General features: G+C 42.8%; 6 protein-coding genes across 6 annotated transcripts; 1 reads left to right on the plus strand and 5 right to left on the minus strand.

The window, feature by feature from the left end:
• Positions 1-648: 648 nt before the first annotated feature.
• Positions 649-2,140, minus strand: Bfra_011727 (putative d-amino acid oxidase protein; the record flags this gene model as incomplete). The annotated part of the gene is made up of 2 exons (XM_037342053.1): positions 649-1,008; positions 1,211-2,140. The coding sequence occupies 2 exons, from the start codon at positions 2,138-2,140 to the stop codon at positions 649-651; spliced, it is 1,290 nt and encodes a 429-aa protein (XP_037188133.1).
• Positions 2,141-3,665: 1,525 nt separating this feature from the next.
• Positions 3,666-5,092, minus strand: Bfra_011728 (putative 50s ribosomal subunit l30 protein; the record flags this gene model as incomplete). The annotated part of the gene is made up of 3 exons (XM_037342054.1): positions 3,666-3,947; positions 4,068-4,786; positions 5,044-5,092. The coding sequence occupies 3 exons, from the start codon at positions 5,090-5,092 to the stop codon at positions 3,666-3,668; spliced, it is 1,050 nt and encodes a 349-aa protein (XP_037188134.1).
• A 1,950-nt stretch (positions 5,093-7,042) lies between these two features.
• Bfra_011729 (putative phd and ring finger domain-containing protein c protein) lies at positions 7,043-9,337 on the minus strand (the record flags this gene model as incomplete). The annotated part of the gene is made up of 2 exons (XM_037342055.1): positions 7,043-8,700; positions 8,974-9,337. The coding sequence occupies 2 exons, from the start codon at positions 9,335-9,337 to the stop codon at positions 7,043-7,045; spliced, it is 2,022 nt and encodes a 673-aa protein (XP_037188135.1).
• Positions 9,338-11,379: 2,042 nt separating this feature from the next.
• On the minus strand, positions 11,380-12,558 carry Bfra_011730 (putative epoxide hydrolase protein; the record flags this gene model as incomplete). The annotated part of the gene is made up of 2 exons (XM_037342056.1): positions 11,380-12,296; positions 12,421-12,558. 2 exons carry the CDS (start codon positions 12,556-12,558, stop codon positions 11,424-11,426), a joined length of 1,011 nt encoding a protein of 336 aa, XP_037188136.1. The 3' UTR covers positions 11,380-11,423.
• Positions 12,559-13,095: 537 nt separating this feature from the next.
• Positions 13,096-14,166, minus strand: Bfra_011731 (putative pinin sdk mema domain-containing protein; the record flags this gene model as incomplete). The annotated part of the gene is made up of 4 exons (XM_037342057.1): positions 13,096-13,434; positions 13,485-13,553; positions 13,606-14,098; positions 14,150-14,166. 4 exons carry the CDS (start codon positions 14,164-14,166, stop codon positions 13,096-13,098), a joined length of 918 nt encoding a protein of 305 aa, XP_037188137.1.
• Positions 14,167-14,525: 359 nt separating this feature from the next.
• On the plus strand, positions 14,526-16,378 carry Bfra_011732 (uncharacterized protein; the record flags this gene model as incomplete). Its single annotated transcript, XM_037342058.1, has 3 exons — positions 14,526-14,542; positions 14,596-14,880; positions 15,628-16,378. The coding sequence occupies 3 exons, from the start codon at positions 14,526-14,528 to the stop codon at positions 16,376-16,378; spliced, it is 1,053 nt and encodes a 350-aa protein (XP_037188138.1).
• Between the last annotated feature and the right edge of the window lie 856 nt (positions 16,379-17,234).

A 17,234-nucleotide genomic window follows, 5' to 3' on the forward strand; every position in this document is an offset into this window, starting at 1 on the left:
TAATGTCTCTCTTAGTATAGATTTGCGTATAGAATTGGATTTTGTTCTTGGTATAAATCGGAGTATAGTGGCTATTTGATGGTATACAAATATACGTCATCTTTAGATGTTGATTCTTCTTGTCGAGTAGGAATTGTTTATCTTTATATGGATAATCATATCGATTTGATTCCCAGAGATCTTTGAAGGAAGTTTTATCCAGCTTTGATTTGCCTGGACATAATCGTCAGATTTAATTTATCATACATGATGTATCCTCTGATCCATTCTCTATTCTCGAAACAGAGTAAGTCCGGACTCTCTAGCATACTCCGCATCTAACTTACCTCATACTTCGAATCTCGAAATTGTACACCATGGGATAGAGTAGACGAAATGAATATATGATATCAGTTCAGAAGATACAGAATGCACGGAGAACAGTTTCGCATTGTCGATATAATACTATAACCTGACCTCGTTGATTCCCCAAGATTGATTTGCATACCTAGGCACCCCTAGATGGAATCGCTAAACGAATCTCTACATCCTGATCCTAAGTTCCATCTCCATATTCTTCTGACTTCTATGGACAACATAACCTCCCAGAAACAGCTTTGAATCAACTCTGCTCAACTCCAACCAGCAAAGCAAAACAAATCAAATCCATCATTCCAACCCCCGAACCAACTCAACAACTTCTTCCGCACACCCAATACTACATTGATACCCTCCACTCCCATGTCCATAATTATGAATGACATAGACACCTTCTATTTTCTTTGCTTTTCCTTTTCCATCTCTCCCACCATCTATCTCCTCATCCCACTCACCGTCTCCTTCCCCACCCATCCCCTCAATCTCAACCCTCGCACCCCCCTTCCTCCCAGGTCTAAACCCCACATACGTATCCAACACCTCTATCTCCCCTTTCTCATTCTTCAAATCTTCAGCCCATCCTATATCTTTCAATCTCTGGATTATTCTACTTGATAATTCGTGGTCGGGGTTTGCGTTCCAGGTATTGGCCTGTGGGGGTTGTGCGTACGTGGTTAGCATATGATTTCTTTTTTTTTTCCAGTCTCCTCCTCTCATTCCTCATTCCAAAGCGAAGAAATCCACCTCCGCTTCCTATCATTCGTCCAATTCCCATAAAGACATATATAGCAGACCCCAGGTTTCCATTTCCAAACGCCTCTCCCCGAGGAAAAAAGAACAGACATCAACGCACCTCCTTAACCCCCCCAATCACACTCCTCCCACTCCCCGGCCTCGGAATCACATAAAGCAATTCATCTCCCCTCTCCCCCAAGTCCCCCACAAAAGTCTTGCAAACCCTCGTTTCCCCTTTCACCAACAAAACCTGTCCTCTCACCGGAAACATCTTCTCCGCTTCTTTATCCCCCACGAATCGCGCTGCAGAAAGTCCCGTGCAATTAATTAGTACATCGATTTTCTCTCCTGCAAGCAGATCCCTACATCCGCGCACTACACCTTCTAATCCTTCCTTTGTTTCGATTTCCCCGCGGATGATACTCCCGCCTAGCTGTTCTATCCTTTGGATTAAATACCTCAAATAAGTATCTACATCCACACATACCGTTTCGAATTGTACACCTTTTCTGACTCCCTCTCCCAGAGATCCCTTGAGCTTATTCTCCTCGAGTCCAACATCCAATTCTCTATACCCTCCCACCACATCCTCAAACCATACTCCCGCCTCGTCAATTTCTGACCCGTGGTATGTAGATCCGAGATAGTATATCGAGGGTGTAAGTCCGATTCCCATTTCATTTCCTTTTGCTCCTTTCCCTTTCCCATCCCCATCCTCTATATCTGTAATCATCCTCTTCCATTTACGATAAGTCCTTTCCTCCCATTTTCTGAGTCTTTTATCTCTATCTTTCTCTCCTTCCCCATTTCCATTCCGCCCCTCAGTCATAGAAGCCGAAGGTTTGGAAGCATGACTCCTCCAATCTGCTCCCGCCCACGGTGAACAATAATTTTCATTCTTGTCACCGGGGAGGTGTTTTGCTAGGAGTGTGATTTTGTACTGGGGGATTCGATTGTTGGGGGAGGAAGCCAGCAATGAAACCGCCGTTTGCAACCCCGAAATCCCGCCGCCGAGAATGAGGATATTTGTCGTGGTGGTGAATGACATGGTGATAGCAATTTGATAGTAATCGCAATCGTAATATGGCAATTCGTCTTCAACTCAATTCGGCCGTTGAGATGTTGTGTCTAGATTCATTTACTTTTCGTATGGTATGAATACAATGATGAAAGATGAGCTAACTTACCTTCCAACCTGCCTGTAGGTATCAAGAGCAATTCACAGGTTTATATATACATACATACATATATATATATGACTCCGTATAAGTAGCTAAGCTATATATACCTCGTTCTTGATATAATCTGGTATAAGATGATATATATCAACCGAAACCAGTTTGAAATTCAGAATTCAAAGCTAACTAATAGTGATAGATAGTTATGCTTCGAAGAAATAGCATATAGATATAGATATCGTTTATGGATTTTCGGTATGTATACAAAGGTAGGTAGGTAGGTAGGTAGGTAGGTAGGTTTATATGATCTCTCCAGAATCTCTCAATAGAGACCTAAAACAAAAAGATCCAGAAACGTATAACCCCTCATCTCATCTGATTTCTTCTCACCCACCTCCGATATATACCTATATACACCTAAATTTATATTTATACCTATCCAATGAATCCCTACCCCCTACCCCTCACCCCTCTACCTAGCTATCTACCCAATAACCACTCATATCACTCCCAGTCCCTCACATTCCCACTCCTCCCAAGCACGACATAGAATCAGTCATGACAACCTAGTAACCAACCCCATCTAACCAACCCCTCCTCCCCTTCTTCCCCTCATGATCAATCTTCGTCCTTTATAATCTACTCACTCGTATACATACCTAGCACATCCATCCATCCACCACTCAAGTTAACCTTACCACAAAAGCAAAAGCAATAGCAATATTCATATATAGCGATATCGGTCTCTACCTCATCCCATCCACAAATCATCCAATTGGACGCCACAACCACAACTCTTTCCCAGCAGGCAGGCGGACGGACATCCAAGTCCGTTGTATATGTGTGTGGGAACTTCATTTTCATTTTCATTTTCATTTTCATGTGCATGTGCATTTTCATGTGCGTATTCATATTTGTAGAGTGAGAGTTAGAACAGTTAGAAGGGTACAAGTATATTTTCGATATACATAATACATTTCAATTTCCATTTCCATCTCTGAACTATGAAGATTAGATAGATTTCTCTTCATGTGTTTCGTTAAAAAAATATCAAAAACATTTTAGAATAATACATTTTTCTTTTCTTTTCTTTTCTCCTCTTCAGCTATTCTACAATATGATATAATATTCATCATCTTCTTCGTCTTCTTCTCCTCTTCTCTTTCTTCCATAGGTATGAATATAATCTTTTGTATAAGATCTCATCCTTCATCCTTCATCCTTCATCTCTCATGCCTCATCCTAATCCCATTCTAATTCCCATGTCAATACCCCTACCACACCGATACAGATATCATTCCATTGAGACAGACAGACGACAGACAAACCCAACATTTCTTCATCCACACCTCTTTCCCTCCCCATCCCTTCATCTCCCTCATACCCACTCCCAATCTACCTACCCCCCAACATTCCACCCACCTGACTCCAAAATCTCTTCGTAACCAATTCCTCAATCTCCTTCCTCGTCAACCACATAAAATCTTCCTTTCCAAATGCATTTCCCTTAAGATTCGCTTGGCCAGCCATAATTCTTCCTTTCATGTAGAATACCTTTTCTGCTTCTCTTCCAAATTTCTTCGAGGGTTTGATGGTGAGACTACCGATTGGGATATGTCCTACTATCCATGTATTCATATTTTCGCCTGCCGTTTGAGCGAGGATTCTTTGGGCTGCCTTTAAGGGTGTTAGTTATGTATCAAAACAATATTGATGGATGCGGAAAGAGGGCAAAGAGAGCAGTAGGAGAATTAGAAAACACATAAAACAGTAAAAGAAAGCAGAAACCCAACGAACCGTATGCAAAACCTCATTCCCCACCAGATCCCCCCTCGGAAACTCCCAAACATCCACTTGCACTTCCTTTCCCTCCCTATCCACCGACTTCTCCTTCCCCTTCACAACCAAATAAACCGTCTCATCCATCTTCCGCGCCAAACTCCTCTTATCGGCCTCTCCCTCTCTACTCTCCAATTTCACCTTTTCCAAATCCTCACCCATCCCCTCTTCCACCAACTTCCCCGCAATATTGTCCCACTCCGCGACTTTTTCCTCTTGTCCCCCAATCAACACTTCATCATTCCATCCCTCTTCCCCATAAGCCCTATACCCACCAATATCCCTCGCGGCAACCCCATTCCTCTCTTTGACCTTTGCCTTCCATTCCAAATCCGCTGGTTGATCTTTCTTGTGATAAAAGTATCTCGTGAATGGCAAGACCAATCTCTCATTCAAACGTTTCTGGTAGAGATAAAATGCTTTTTCGAAAGGCGTAGCCGTTTGCGTGAGGAGTGGAGGCCGACTGAGGATAATTCCGGTCGAGATTTTATACGTCGTTGCTCCTGGGGAGGGGGAGACGGGAGGCATGGAGGAAACATGTGGGAGGTGAGACGGAGGTCCATCGAGAGGTTTAAAGGTTGATGCAGCGACGGCATAGGTTCGCGAACTGGGTGTTTGTATACATGGTGTGCGGGCTCGGAGAGGCGTTCGGGGAACAATGGTTGGTCTTGAGGAATCTGTGGCGGAGGCTTGTTAGTGGTTGATTTGCATATCGATGTTGGTATCAATCTTGTGCAATCCTGCGCTCCTCATCCCAAACATACACACTCGCACCCCAGCCATCAAGCCATTGAGCACATAAGTCACCCCTCCCCACCGAATTCTTACACATCCCGCAAGCTCACTCCTCTCCCAAGCAAGCGCAGGATATACATATCATCGACAACACTCCCCATTTCCAATTGAAGCAAACAGAAAGAAAGAAGATACATACATAATAATCTCTGAGCAGTTCTACTGCAACCCCTACTACTCGACGTCATATTTGCTTTCTAAGTATGGTAGGTATGTAAGGTACTACAACAATACTTCTCTGCGCACTCACTTCCCACACCCACAAGCACATCAAGCAACCCACCATCCAAAAAATAAATTCCACGATGCTTACTAATCTCCATCATCCTCCACCAATGTCCTCTCACGTCTCTCTTTCCCATCCCCTCCCAATCCCTACCAGTTTCCTACATCCGCCAACCCCCATCCATCCTAGCTTCCCACGTGACCTCGACACTACATAAAAACTCTTCTCCTCCTCCAACCTTCTTCCTCCCCTAATCCACGGCATCAATCCTTATCATCAAGACCCGTTTCAACCCAGAACGTCCTGACCATTTATCGATGCCTAGATCAAACATCTCAGGCTTTTTTCGCTAGCGGTACCCTCGTCTTTACCTACGGGAACTGTTAGATAGCGACTGTTTACATTTCTTCCTTCCATTTTGATTTCCTTTCGTCTTGTTGAATGTGTGAGAAGGAAGAGGCATGAAGTGCGAGGATTCGGGGTATCTCTCTTTTACTACTTCGATGGAAGAGAGGAGAAAGATGATCACTCTTCATACATATAGAGAAGCAGAAGAGAAGAGCTTGGAGAAAGAATACTCCATACCTAGCTAGCTATGATGAAAATAACCATGAAAAAAAAATCTTCAATGTATACCTACCTACCTACCTACACCATTTCTCACTCCCCAAGTTTCAAAAAATTCGCAAAGTAGAATTTTTCTTCTCTTCACACGCAATCGATAGAGATACCTATCTCATAATATGTATAAGAATTTTTCTTCTCCCTCAAACTCAAGACAATACGGTAACCTGGATCAGTCTCAATGAGCAGATACATACATCTAGTAGATACTCAATCATATACAATGCAATACAATAATACAATCTGCATCCTACCCTCCCTCGAGCCTCCTTACCTACTCTACTAGGTATCTATCTACCTATCCTCCATTCACATCACATCGCATCACATCACATCACATGATATATACCTACCTACCTACCTACCCACCTACCTAGGTAGCAAAGTAGAACCCGATAATACATACATTTATACATACAGACCTACCTACCTATATCTAGGTATACAGATATCGAAATGTCTATCTAGCATGTATCATACCATCATCATTTTTCCCATTTTTCCCATTCTTCCCATTCTACATTTTTCATAGGTTTCAACATTTCACATTGGACAATGAATATCTCCAAAAGGGAACTTTCTCAAAACTTTCTCATTTCAGTTCTTGAATACTGTGTATCTCTTTCTATCACCGCCACCATCGCCATCACCATCAATCATTTCTTTCCCTTGGCCTCTCAGTCAAATATCCATCATTCCCCTAGCCCCTCATCCTCACTCACTCCTTTCCTGACCTCTCACCTCTCACCTCGCCTCTCAAATCACAATATACAAACCCCCCTCCTTTCCCCTCCCTCCCCCAAAAATTCCCACAACAAACATATCCCATATAACCACTCTCCCCATCCCCCATCTCCTCAAAAGTCCTCTCCCCCCAAATATTACAAGCACTCCAATCACAAACACTCCAATCTCCAATCTTCCGAATCCGAAAACCAGAGATCCCCACCTATACACTCTCCTATTCTCCCATTCTCCCATTGCTCCAGCGCAAAAAATATATTAATGGTATCATAAATAGCAATTCACATTATGCATACCAAAGCCCTGCCTGTAATGAACCACACCATGCCACACCATTCCATTCCATATAACACCGAATTACAATTTTCCTTGTAACATATGAGAGAAGAAAAAAAAAGGTAAATTCCATTCGCTAATAGTAAGTTGTGACTCCATGTTCAATATGCCCTCAAGCAACCTCCAGAAAATGTCCCGAAAATATTTCGCCGTCCGTTTGTTCGTAATATGCGTTTCGTAACAATTAAAATTCCGTGCCAAATCCATTTCATGAAATTTGATTTCCCAAAGATTGAACCGCCTTACCAACTTCCGTTGTGGCAATCCTTTCCCATGAATTTTTATCTCCATCTGCATGATTTTTGTCCGCAATAAGTTCATAAAGTTTTCTCGAAACATTTCGATTGATATCGGCATATTGTTCTTCTGAAATCTTTTGAGATTTCCAATGAGGTCCGAGAGCTGCTTTAACTATTTTATTGATGCTTTGTTTCTCTTCAATTGACATTGTATTTCGTAATGGTGATGTATTTTCAGATCGAGATGTTGATGAATGTACAGCATTTGTTCGTACAGGTGAAGAATCTTGAGATCTTGCTCGGGATATTTTTTGTCTACGAGGTTGAGGTTGTCGAATTTCCGGTGTAGGTGATCCATCCCTCTTTCGCTTGTTTTGACTCCCAGCCATTTGACTTGGTGAATCGACTGTTGGTGATCGATTTGGTGAATAGTGAACAGCAGAAAAATCAGGCATAACAGTTGAACTCAAAGGAGGAGAACGGGATTGCCGACCTCTTGGTGGGGGTGTAGTTGATATTGCGCGACTGCGAAAAGATGCGGGAGACGCTGGTGAAGTAGCAGGAGATGAATAATCAAATGATGGACTTGTAGCATCATTTGCGCGATTAGATGTAACATCCAAACCAAATCTTATCGAGTCATCATCGGAAGATGGTGCCATCTCAACTTCTCGAAGAAGCGAAGAAAGAAATGTAGGTTCCGCGTTTGTGTTTATGTTCGTATTTATAGTATCTGAAGGCCTTGGTGATTGCCTTGGTGAACCATTACTTCTACTAGATGAAGGTCGAGGTTGAGGATTCGTGCTGGATGATGCGACAGACGATGACCCATTCTGAACAATTCGTGTTCTTGGACGTTTCTGCTTACGTTCAGGCTCTTCTGGTGTTGAGCCACCACGACTAGCTGGTGAAGCAGTTGATCTTCTGCGCTTCCTTGCATTCGATGTATCATCAAGATGTTGAGCTCTCTCCATAGCTCCCCATGCCTGTCTTTCCTCGCGAGTTTCAACAACAGGCGCCGGTGGTTGAATGCGCTCTCGAACAACTTGAGGTGCTGCGGCTCGAAATATCTGGCCGGCACCTTGACGTCTCGCGATATGTAATCTTTGTTCCCACCTGTTGAATTCTGTAGCAGAAAATTGTTGAAGGTCCCTATAACCTCTCAACTCCTGATCATCCTCGGCAAAGTCGAGATCAACCCCCGCGACATTTCGAATTGCGCTACTTAATTGCCCCCAAGCATTGATCCACCTATCTTGTCTGCCATTCCTACGAGCACGTCGAACGCTAGCCTGAGTTCTGCTGATATGTTGTCCTGAAAAGGGGATCGCTCTCGCGGGTCCTTGCGATTCATCATGTTGACTAAAAGCACCAGTTTCCACACATTCCATACAATACCAGTGACCACCTGGAACATTGTCTAAACCGATACAATGTGTATGATAAGGAGCATCGCATCCATCGCATAACAAGAGAACATCTTCTTGATCTGACTGGTCGCAGATTGGACACGATCTTCCTTCTTCCTCATCTTCATAATCTTCTGGGTTATCTTGTTGCCACGCAGCTAAATCGAACTCGGCCGTTTGTTTTCGATCCTCGACGGTATATTCTGACTGTACCGTTCCTGGAAAGTTAAGTTAGTGATTGATCCAAACAATTGTAGAACTCGTAAAGTCGCAGGCAACCCTCAAATTGTAGCTGAAAGTCGCAAAGAGTATATAACTTTTAAACCTCCATCGAAAGAGAAATTACATCATCGCAAAAGGCATTTCAGTTCGTCAAAGACCACCAGAAATATATCCAAACAAAAGCTCCAAAATGACATCTCCCCGTCGCAATATGATAATACACCAAATATCTCCCTCGAAAATGAAACATAAAAAAGTGCTCAGCTTACCTCCAACTCCATCCAGTATCAGCACCAAATTAAAGCTCGCCCGACAGATCGGACAACTATTAGCCTTCTGACTCCATTCCCTCAAACAATGATCGTGCAAAACATGATCACACGGTTTAATCTGAGCTACGCATAAAGCATTGTTACCGTTACCGTTACTCTTCCCCGAAGAAAAACATTGTCGACGCTGCAGATGCTCGAGATCAGGTTCTTTGCCGGCGTTGCCCCTCTCGAGCTCCAGAGCCTCTGGGGAATGGGTTTGGGGTCTTGCACCACTGAACTGGGTGCTGGGACGGAATCCGGAACCCCAACTTTTTCTTCTTCTGGTTGTTGGACCTCTACCACCTCCAGATCTTCTAAACATACAATACATGCGTCTGTCATTTCGCCTCATGTACTTTGCGGATTGGCTGGAAATAGGAGAAATTCATGAAAGTAGTAGAATTAAATGATGAATCAAAGAATCAAAATCAAAGTAAATTGACAAGTTTTTTAATTGTTACTTTTGTTTGAAATTATATTTGAGAAAGTTGTGGTGGTGGTGGTGGTTTTGATTGAAGTAAGAATTGTCGGTCGGGTATGTATTGAATGAGTGGGTTGGTAGGTTGGTAGGTAGGGAGGTAGATTGATAGATGGATTGATTGATTGATTGATTGTACGGCAGCAGTCTGTGGTGGAAGAAGCGTTTTGGTTAGAAGGGGTTTTGTTTTGGGTTTGGATGGATGAAAGATAATAATTAAACTTGACAGCCTTCTAACTTTCTACTTCTAGTAGGTAAAAACAAGAGGAGAGGGAAGAGGCTAACTCGGTCTGGTGGGAGCATTAATTAAGCGATCCAATATCTATTGAATTAGATAAAGAAGCCTTGGGTGGTTGTGTTTATACAAGATGATTCGGTGTTTGAAGTGTGCAGTATGTATTTGGTATCGATATGTGAACGTGAACATGAACGTGATTTGAATGGATAGTGGCTGGATGGTTGGATGGTTGGATGACTGGATGACTGGATGACTGGATGGCTGGATGGAGTGGATTGTATGTACCGTATCTACCATGTCCAGAGTAAAGGGTTATTTGAATCGGATATGAATGCCGGACATGAAGAAGGTTTAAACGGTAGCATATCATATCAGATCATATCATATCAATATCATTCAGGGGAAACTTTGTCTACAGAGTCGCAGTATAACCTCGGACTAGGTGGCTTGAGATAGGATAGACATGTAATATGTAATTTGTGGCTGGATTCAAAGCTTCATTGCGCCCCACCAATGGATCACCAGAGAGAGAGGGCGAGAGGGCGAGAGGGCGAGAGAGGCTCTATCTAAGAAGAAAAGTGACGTTGATACATCCTTCCCAAAGTGTACCACATGATTCAACAATGATTCATGTTTCTTACATTCTTCGCCTAAACACTTCTCCCTCATACTCTGTTAAGTCTTGAGTATTCCTACTTACTCCGAGATACTTAGATACCCACTCATGTATTTCTATTCGCTCTCTGATCTACGCAACTCATTCATTCCTCCATTCACTCACTGCCCCTCTATCCGCAAAATCTACCTGCCGAGAGACCTACCTACTCATGGTAAAAACATGTCATTTCCTCGTGATCCAATCCTCAAGGTGTACACACCCACAAATTACACACATGCCCAGGCATCACATATCACACATTACACGCCCCAACCCCAAATACACAAAAGTAGCCTACCTACCCTACCTCGTCTGCATCCCTCACTCTCTACCTACCTAGTGTAACGCACTCACTCACTCACCCACTCACTCACTCACACCCAACATGGATATCCCATCTCCAATCTGCTTCGTGTATCAAATAATCCATCTAGCCCTTTTTCTCTTCACTCTCTTAACAAGTGTGTGGTTAGTACTTCGCAACTTAGTACCTTAGTACCTTATTAGTCGCCAGAAAAGGTTTCAAATCTGATGGAACGGTGAGCGAGCGAGCGAGCACAAATGAATAATCGTACCTACCTACCACATTTATATCGTATCGTATTGGATTACGTTGTGTTTGTATTTTTTTGGTATTATATGATGTTCCGCGACAAACGCTGAGATTGCGGTATTTTGAGGAATTGAAAGTACCTAGGTACCTAGGTAAGCATGACATATCACCTGATCTACACGTAAAGTAAAGCAATTTGATAGAGGAGAAAATCGGGTGAGATACCGATAGAAACGCTGATTTTAGTTTTCGGATGATTATTGGAACCCCTTCATTTCTCACAGCGAAGTCTTCGTCTCGCAGTGCTTGGAAGCTTGGACCATGTACATAAAGAATACCTACTTATAACAGGTAGGTAGGTATCACAAGTAAGAGCCGACGCAGAGTACCATTGAAACCAAAATGGTATCTTTGCGACTGATTGCTTTAACTGATAATTTCCATTTCTATTTGGATTTCTATCTTCCACTCACATCTCCATTTAAAGATGACTTTGTCCCCCTGCGACCTTCGTCAAGAAATCCTTGACATAGGCATTAACCTCCTCCGGCTTCTCCCACAGAGCCCAATGACTCGCATCGACTTCCTCTTTTCTCAACTTTCCCTCTCCAAACCATTGTTGCATGTTTTCCGCCATGGCAGGTGGTAATGCCGCATCTCTCGATCCTCCAATGAACATGGTAGGGATTTCAACTTTATATCCATTTTCCTTGTGGAATTCCTCCGCCAACTCCTTCTCATCTTCAAAATTCAACTCCCCAGTGCGATACCAGTTCAATGGACCTCTAATTCCATTAATCGCATATTGTTCTGCGTAGTGATCTAATTCCTCCTTGGACAAAAGAGGAGATGGGCCAAGCTTCTCTAAATTCTGAAAGAGAACACCCTCGGAGACAGAAAATCCAAGTTCTTTCTCTGGGGATCGACCACCATAGAGCGCATTCAACATCATTCTCAATTTCTCCTTTCCTTGGATTTCTCTCTCAACATCTGGACCCTGGAGTTGTAATTGATATTTGAAATTTGGTCGGACGGTCATGGGAATATATTTTTGTTGAGGAGGGAAGAAAGGTGTGCAGACGCTGAACACTGCAGTGATGAGTTTAGGATAATGAAGAGCAATACGGTAGACGATAGCTCCACCCCAATCGTGACCTCCGAGGATAATAGATGTGGCGCCGATGGCCTTTGCGAGAGCGGCAACATCATCAGCGGCGGTTTTGTAGGTAAAGGCGCTGAGTTCTTGGGGAGAGGAAGAGGTGGCATAGCCCTGCATGTTGGGGACTACGACGCGGTAGTTGAGGGCTTGGAGAGCAGGGACTTGATATCTCCAGCCGAATGCCATGTCAGGCCACTAAAAGAAAGTTAGTATACTATTGTAACATAATGATTGAAGCTTTGAGAAGCTTCTTGATGATTTGAATCTTGATTGAATACTGGAACAGTATAAGGAGTCGGAAAGGAAATCGAATGCTTACTCCGTGAATCAAGAAGATAGTTGCAACTGGTTCGGCACCATTTTGTGGTTCGGCAAGAATATACGAGTAAATCCTTCCATTTAAATCAGCCGATTTATATTGGACTCGAGAGTCTTGAACCGCAAGTTTATCAACCATTTTGATATATGTTTGAAGTGAAATGCAATGAACACAAATCAAAAATGAAAGTATCTCGAACGAGGCTGATGTGGGAAATGTCGGCCCTTTAAACAACAAGGCTGCCCCACCAATCACCGTGCCTCGGTCCAAATCGACAAAAATTGGGTAACAAACGACTGATTAGTCGTTGCGCTACGCATAGCACATCACGGCAATGTGTCGTGTACTCCGAGAATTGATCATGGAAAGACAAATCATTTGATCATGGCGTCGGATTCAGGTTTGGTCCCACACCCGGTGTCTCCGAATATCATCTTGTGCCTAGGCATTGAGTTTCGTAGGCTTGGCGGTCGGTACTTGCATAGGTAGTCTCCCCTTGAATCAGATGATCGCAAGTAACGGTGAAGAGAAAAGAAACATTTTAATATAGCCAGGTCTAAAGTACAAGCTGGCTTGGGATATCATTAACCTCCTAAAGACACCATACCATCACCTAAATACCATTTGAGCATTTTCCGGCAAGCTAAACTCCTTGAACCCAATCATGCACAGCAATCAGTAAATAACCGTATCCTCCTCTGCTTCTACTACTACCTCACCATTATGCTCTTCCAAATTATCTTTCTCAGTCTTGACCTGTGAGGACTGAGCAGCAAGTGTAGAGATTGGATTAGTAGTATCAAGGTTAGAATTAGATGAAGACTCCATATGAGGCTCACCCATCATCACATCAGACGTCACCTTTACTTCAGATTCCCCATCAGCCTTTGGACCTTGTTCTGGATGTTTGCTCGCCCACTGGGACTTTTCTTCTTCAATCAACATCTCTACTTCTTTGATTTGGGTCTTGATTCTGGCTTCGTTATTGGGTGATAGTTGCCATGGTTTGTAATACTTGATGGATCAGTAATCATAACCGGAATGAGTAGAAGTATAGTCCTTACCAGTTTTGGCTCTGTTTCTGTAGAAAGAAACTGGGCCATAGCTAGCATATTCGAATGCCGCGTTCGCATCTTTACAGAAACCTATCAGTCTTGTCTACTCCCTCTTTCAGAAATCACTCACCGATTCTTCCTGAAATTTCACTTGCTCAACCACTCGTACCGCTTGAAGACTCGCTGCCTTCTCTTTCTTCCTATCTTCTGCTTCAGCTTTTCGTTGCGCGGCTCTCTCCTTTTGTCGTGCCTCAATCTCTTGTCGCCTTCTCTGTTGTCCATTTGGTGTACTTTGATTAAGAGTATTGAGCAAGCCTCCAAATAATCTTTGGCCACGCTTGCGTTCCTCTTGAACACTACTTCTTCTTCTTTCAGAACGACCATTTCTCGAGGTTCCTGGTGAAACAGCAAGAGGTTGATTCTTTCCAGGTGAGTCAAGCTTTGTAGAATCTAAAGCTTGTGAAGAGGAATGTAGAGTGGATGTAGAGATGGCGCTGTCTTCGGTGGAGATCCGGAGACGTTTAGAAGCATCTTCGGACACGGATGATTGTCGACGCTTCCTGCGGGGACTTTTAACGTTTGGCGCATCTTGTTTAGGAACGACAACTGCAGATGCCACGGGTCTATCTTTTATTAGTAAGCTTTCATGATATGACTAGAGTTTTTTGACTCACGCTGGTATGTCTGTCATGTTTGTTACCATCACCTTGAATTTATTACTAGACCTTTTCAAAATGATGTCGACCAGATAAGTAGAAAATTAAATGTAATTGTGCAAAGCATTCAATCACGTCCATTTGATTCACATGCGATACTGGATGTGCGATGTATTGAGAGATCCTTGTCAGTACTAGCGTGGTGGTCAGTGCTTAGAAATCAAAGAACGAAAGCTCAATATTTTGGTGGCGGTGATATCAATAACAAAATTCTTGAGCTCTTCAGATAATCATCTCTTCTCCAACTACGGCAACTTTCAAAATTGAAGTACCTCTGCTCTTGAAAACTGTACAAGAAGATAACCTACAGCTTCATCTATAGAGATACTTAAACATGTCTCGCCATCATCCGTATGTACCAATCTTCTCTACTTTAAAGACTACAGCTACTAATCTACCTCTAGAGATCTCGTAATGTGCAGAAAGCAATCTGGTATTGCCATTGGACGTCTCTGCGATAAATGCGATGGAAAGTGCCCTGTATGCGATTCCTACGTCCGTCCCACAACTCTCGTACGCATCTGCGAAGAGTGTAGTTTCGGAAACTATCAAAACAAATGTGTCGTATGTGGAGGTGAAGGAATTTCAGACGCTTTCTATTGCTTCGAATGTACAAGATTAGAAAAGGATCGCGATGGATGTCCGAAGATTATCAATCTGGGTAGTAGTAGGACGGATTTATTCTATCAGTAAGTTTTCCCCTGTCCCAAGATGCGGCCAAATAAATATTAACATCTTTGGTGTAGAAAAAAGAATTTTCGGAATCACTAGTAAAGCCGTGGATCGGGGGATCGTGTATTACCTATGTATTTGCATTATGGTTTGGAGTTGGGGGAATAAGGTTCTGGATTTCGATTCTTCCAGCAATGCAGGCAGAAATGAAGCCTCATATACTGTTGCAAGTGGCGCATTGGATGGCACTGGAAGACAAATTACATTCGCAAGAAGTGCTATTGATATTAGCATAACTTCTATCAATCGTATCGAAGTTGATTCTGTTCTCGTTATGGGGCTCTCAACTTCCAAATGACGAAATCCGGGGACTAGAACGTCGGCACTTTCTTAGTGAGCACTATGGCAATGGATGGAACAAAATGATATCATTCACTCTTGTGAACAAAACATTTCTACCTTTTCTTGTGAACCGAACCTTAAGTAGGGTTTAACAAGGCACACCAAATGAACTCTTTCTCATTCTTCCACATTCATACTTTCTAGGAGCACTGGGTCTCATTTTCATACCATAATATATTAATGTCTTTATTCCACAACAACAACAACCAAACTGCCATCACAATCTACAATAACACATCCATTAAAGTTGGGCATTTATAAATATCCAAACCTACAAGTGAACAATATCACAATGCACCAGAGCAAGAATTGAGTTAATATAAGATAGCTAAAGTTGACCCTGACAACCATTCGAGCCACAGTCAATCAATCTCGAGCAAGCCGCAGTCCCAAGCCGCAGTTGAGATATCCTACACACTTCTTTCATTTTTCACTCCATTGAAACCAGTTTTACCACATCAAGAACAACAACAATACCAATACATTATCACAAAGCAACAAGCCAACATGTCGAATTCCAAACCACCCGCGGCTCCAGTCATCTCACCCATCACCTCCGACACCCCCAATCTTCCTACTGCACCAATGGGTAGAAAGAGCTCATCAATTTACTTCCATCAACCAACGTCGAACGATGGCTCCTCTTCCAACGCAAATCGCGACAACGATACAGATTTCTATGCCTCCATCGAGCATGGTATACTTTTGGGTCTCCGCGGTCTTCCTCACACTTCGAAGAAACGTCGTAAGCACCAAGTTCAACTCATCGAAGAGATCCCTGAATTCTCTCTTCCTGGACCTGCCAATACTAGAAGTGTGGAGGGATCAGGTGCTTTCAATACTTCGACCAAGCGTACAGCCGACGAGAGTATCGCCAAGAACACGGAATTTGGTGATCTTGCTGAAAACCATGGTGGTGGAACACTAAAGTCGAAGAGGATTAAGAGAAGAGCTTCGGATTCTGTTACGATGACTCTTCGTCGCGCTGAGGAGAGCAAGACTGTGTCGTTTAGAAGGGAGACAAGCGTTATTCCCACCAGGAGTTTGGAGGAGCTTAAGCTTGATGATGATTTTGTTGATGGGGATGGATCGAGGGCTGGAGAGAGAAAGTGAGGGTTCTTGGGGGGAGATGTTTAGCTGTAGCTAGATATTGAGCTGATTAGGAATACTGCTAGATTCTAAGTGTTAATACTTTGTATCGATGCTCTTGCATCTGAAATTTTTAATGGATGGATTTGAATATTTTGATTGATTTGAGTCTCCTAGTTGATTTGAATACCTCAAATTGTTTGAATATATCATGGTGGTTCCAATGTCCCAAATTGTTTCCGCAGCCCAACGTGGTGTGAATGTCCAAATTGTTTTGAGCATTCCAAGTGGTTTGGATGTGTCAAATGATATCAATTCAACAAGGACCTAGAGCATCTAGTTCTGTTCACGTCAACATTTCCCAGGGCAAATAATCCTACGTATGTGGAATCTTATACAAATGTCACTGAGCAAAGAATTTCATGAATGCTCGCGAGCTGTGCGGAGGATAATTGACTGGGATGAACATTTGTGCACATCGTCATGCGGCGCTCTAGGATTTATACAGACAGATAAGAATCTAGAAAGCATCAAACAATTTGGTGCCAGGTTCTCAACATATGTAGTCTATATTTCATCCATCTTCTTCAAAGTGCATATAGTTGTTCAAACCCATATTGTATAAATTTTAGCTGGGTATCATCGGCTCAATGTCGGGATTTACATACCAGGATGTATGATGAGCATCATTCGCCATACCTGCGTCAAATTCGCATTGAATGTACGTCTGAAAATGTATTGCTGCTTTATTTTATGCCATCACGCAATTCTTCGATGTAGGTGATTCTGTAGCATATACAAACTCAACGTTCGTATTCTATCAAAAGCAGCTTTGTAGCCAAGTGAGATTCACGACTAGAAAGGAAGCTGGATAGTAATT

The sequence above is a fragment of the Botrytis fragariae genome (assembly GCF_013461495.1).
Source record: "Botrytis fragariae strain BVB16 chromosome Unknown tig00000251, whole genome shotgun sequence".
NCBI classification, from domain to species: Eukaryota; Fungi; Ascomycota; class Leotiomycetes; order Helotiales; family Sclerotiniaceae; genus Botrytis; species Botrytis fragariae.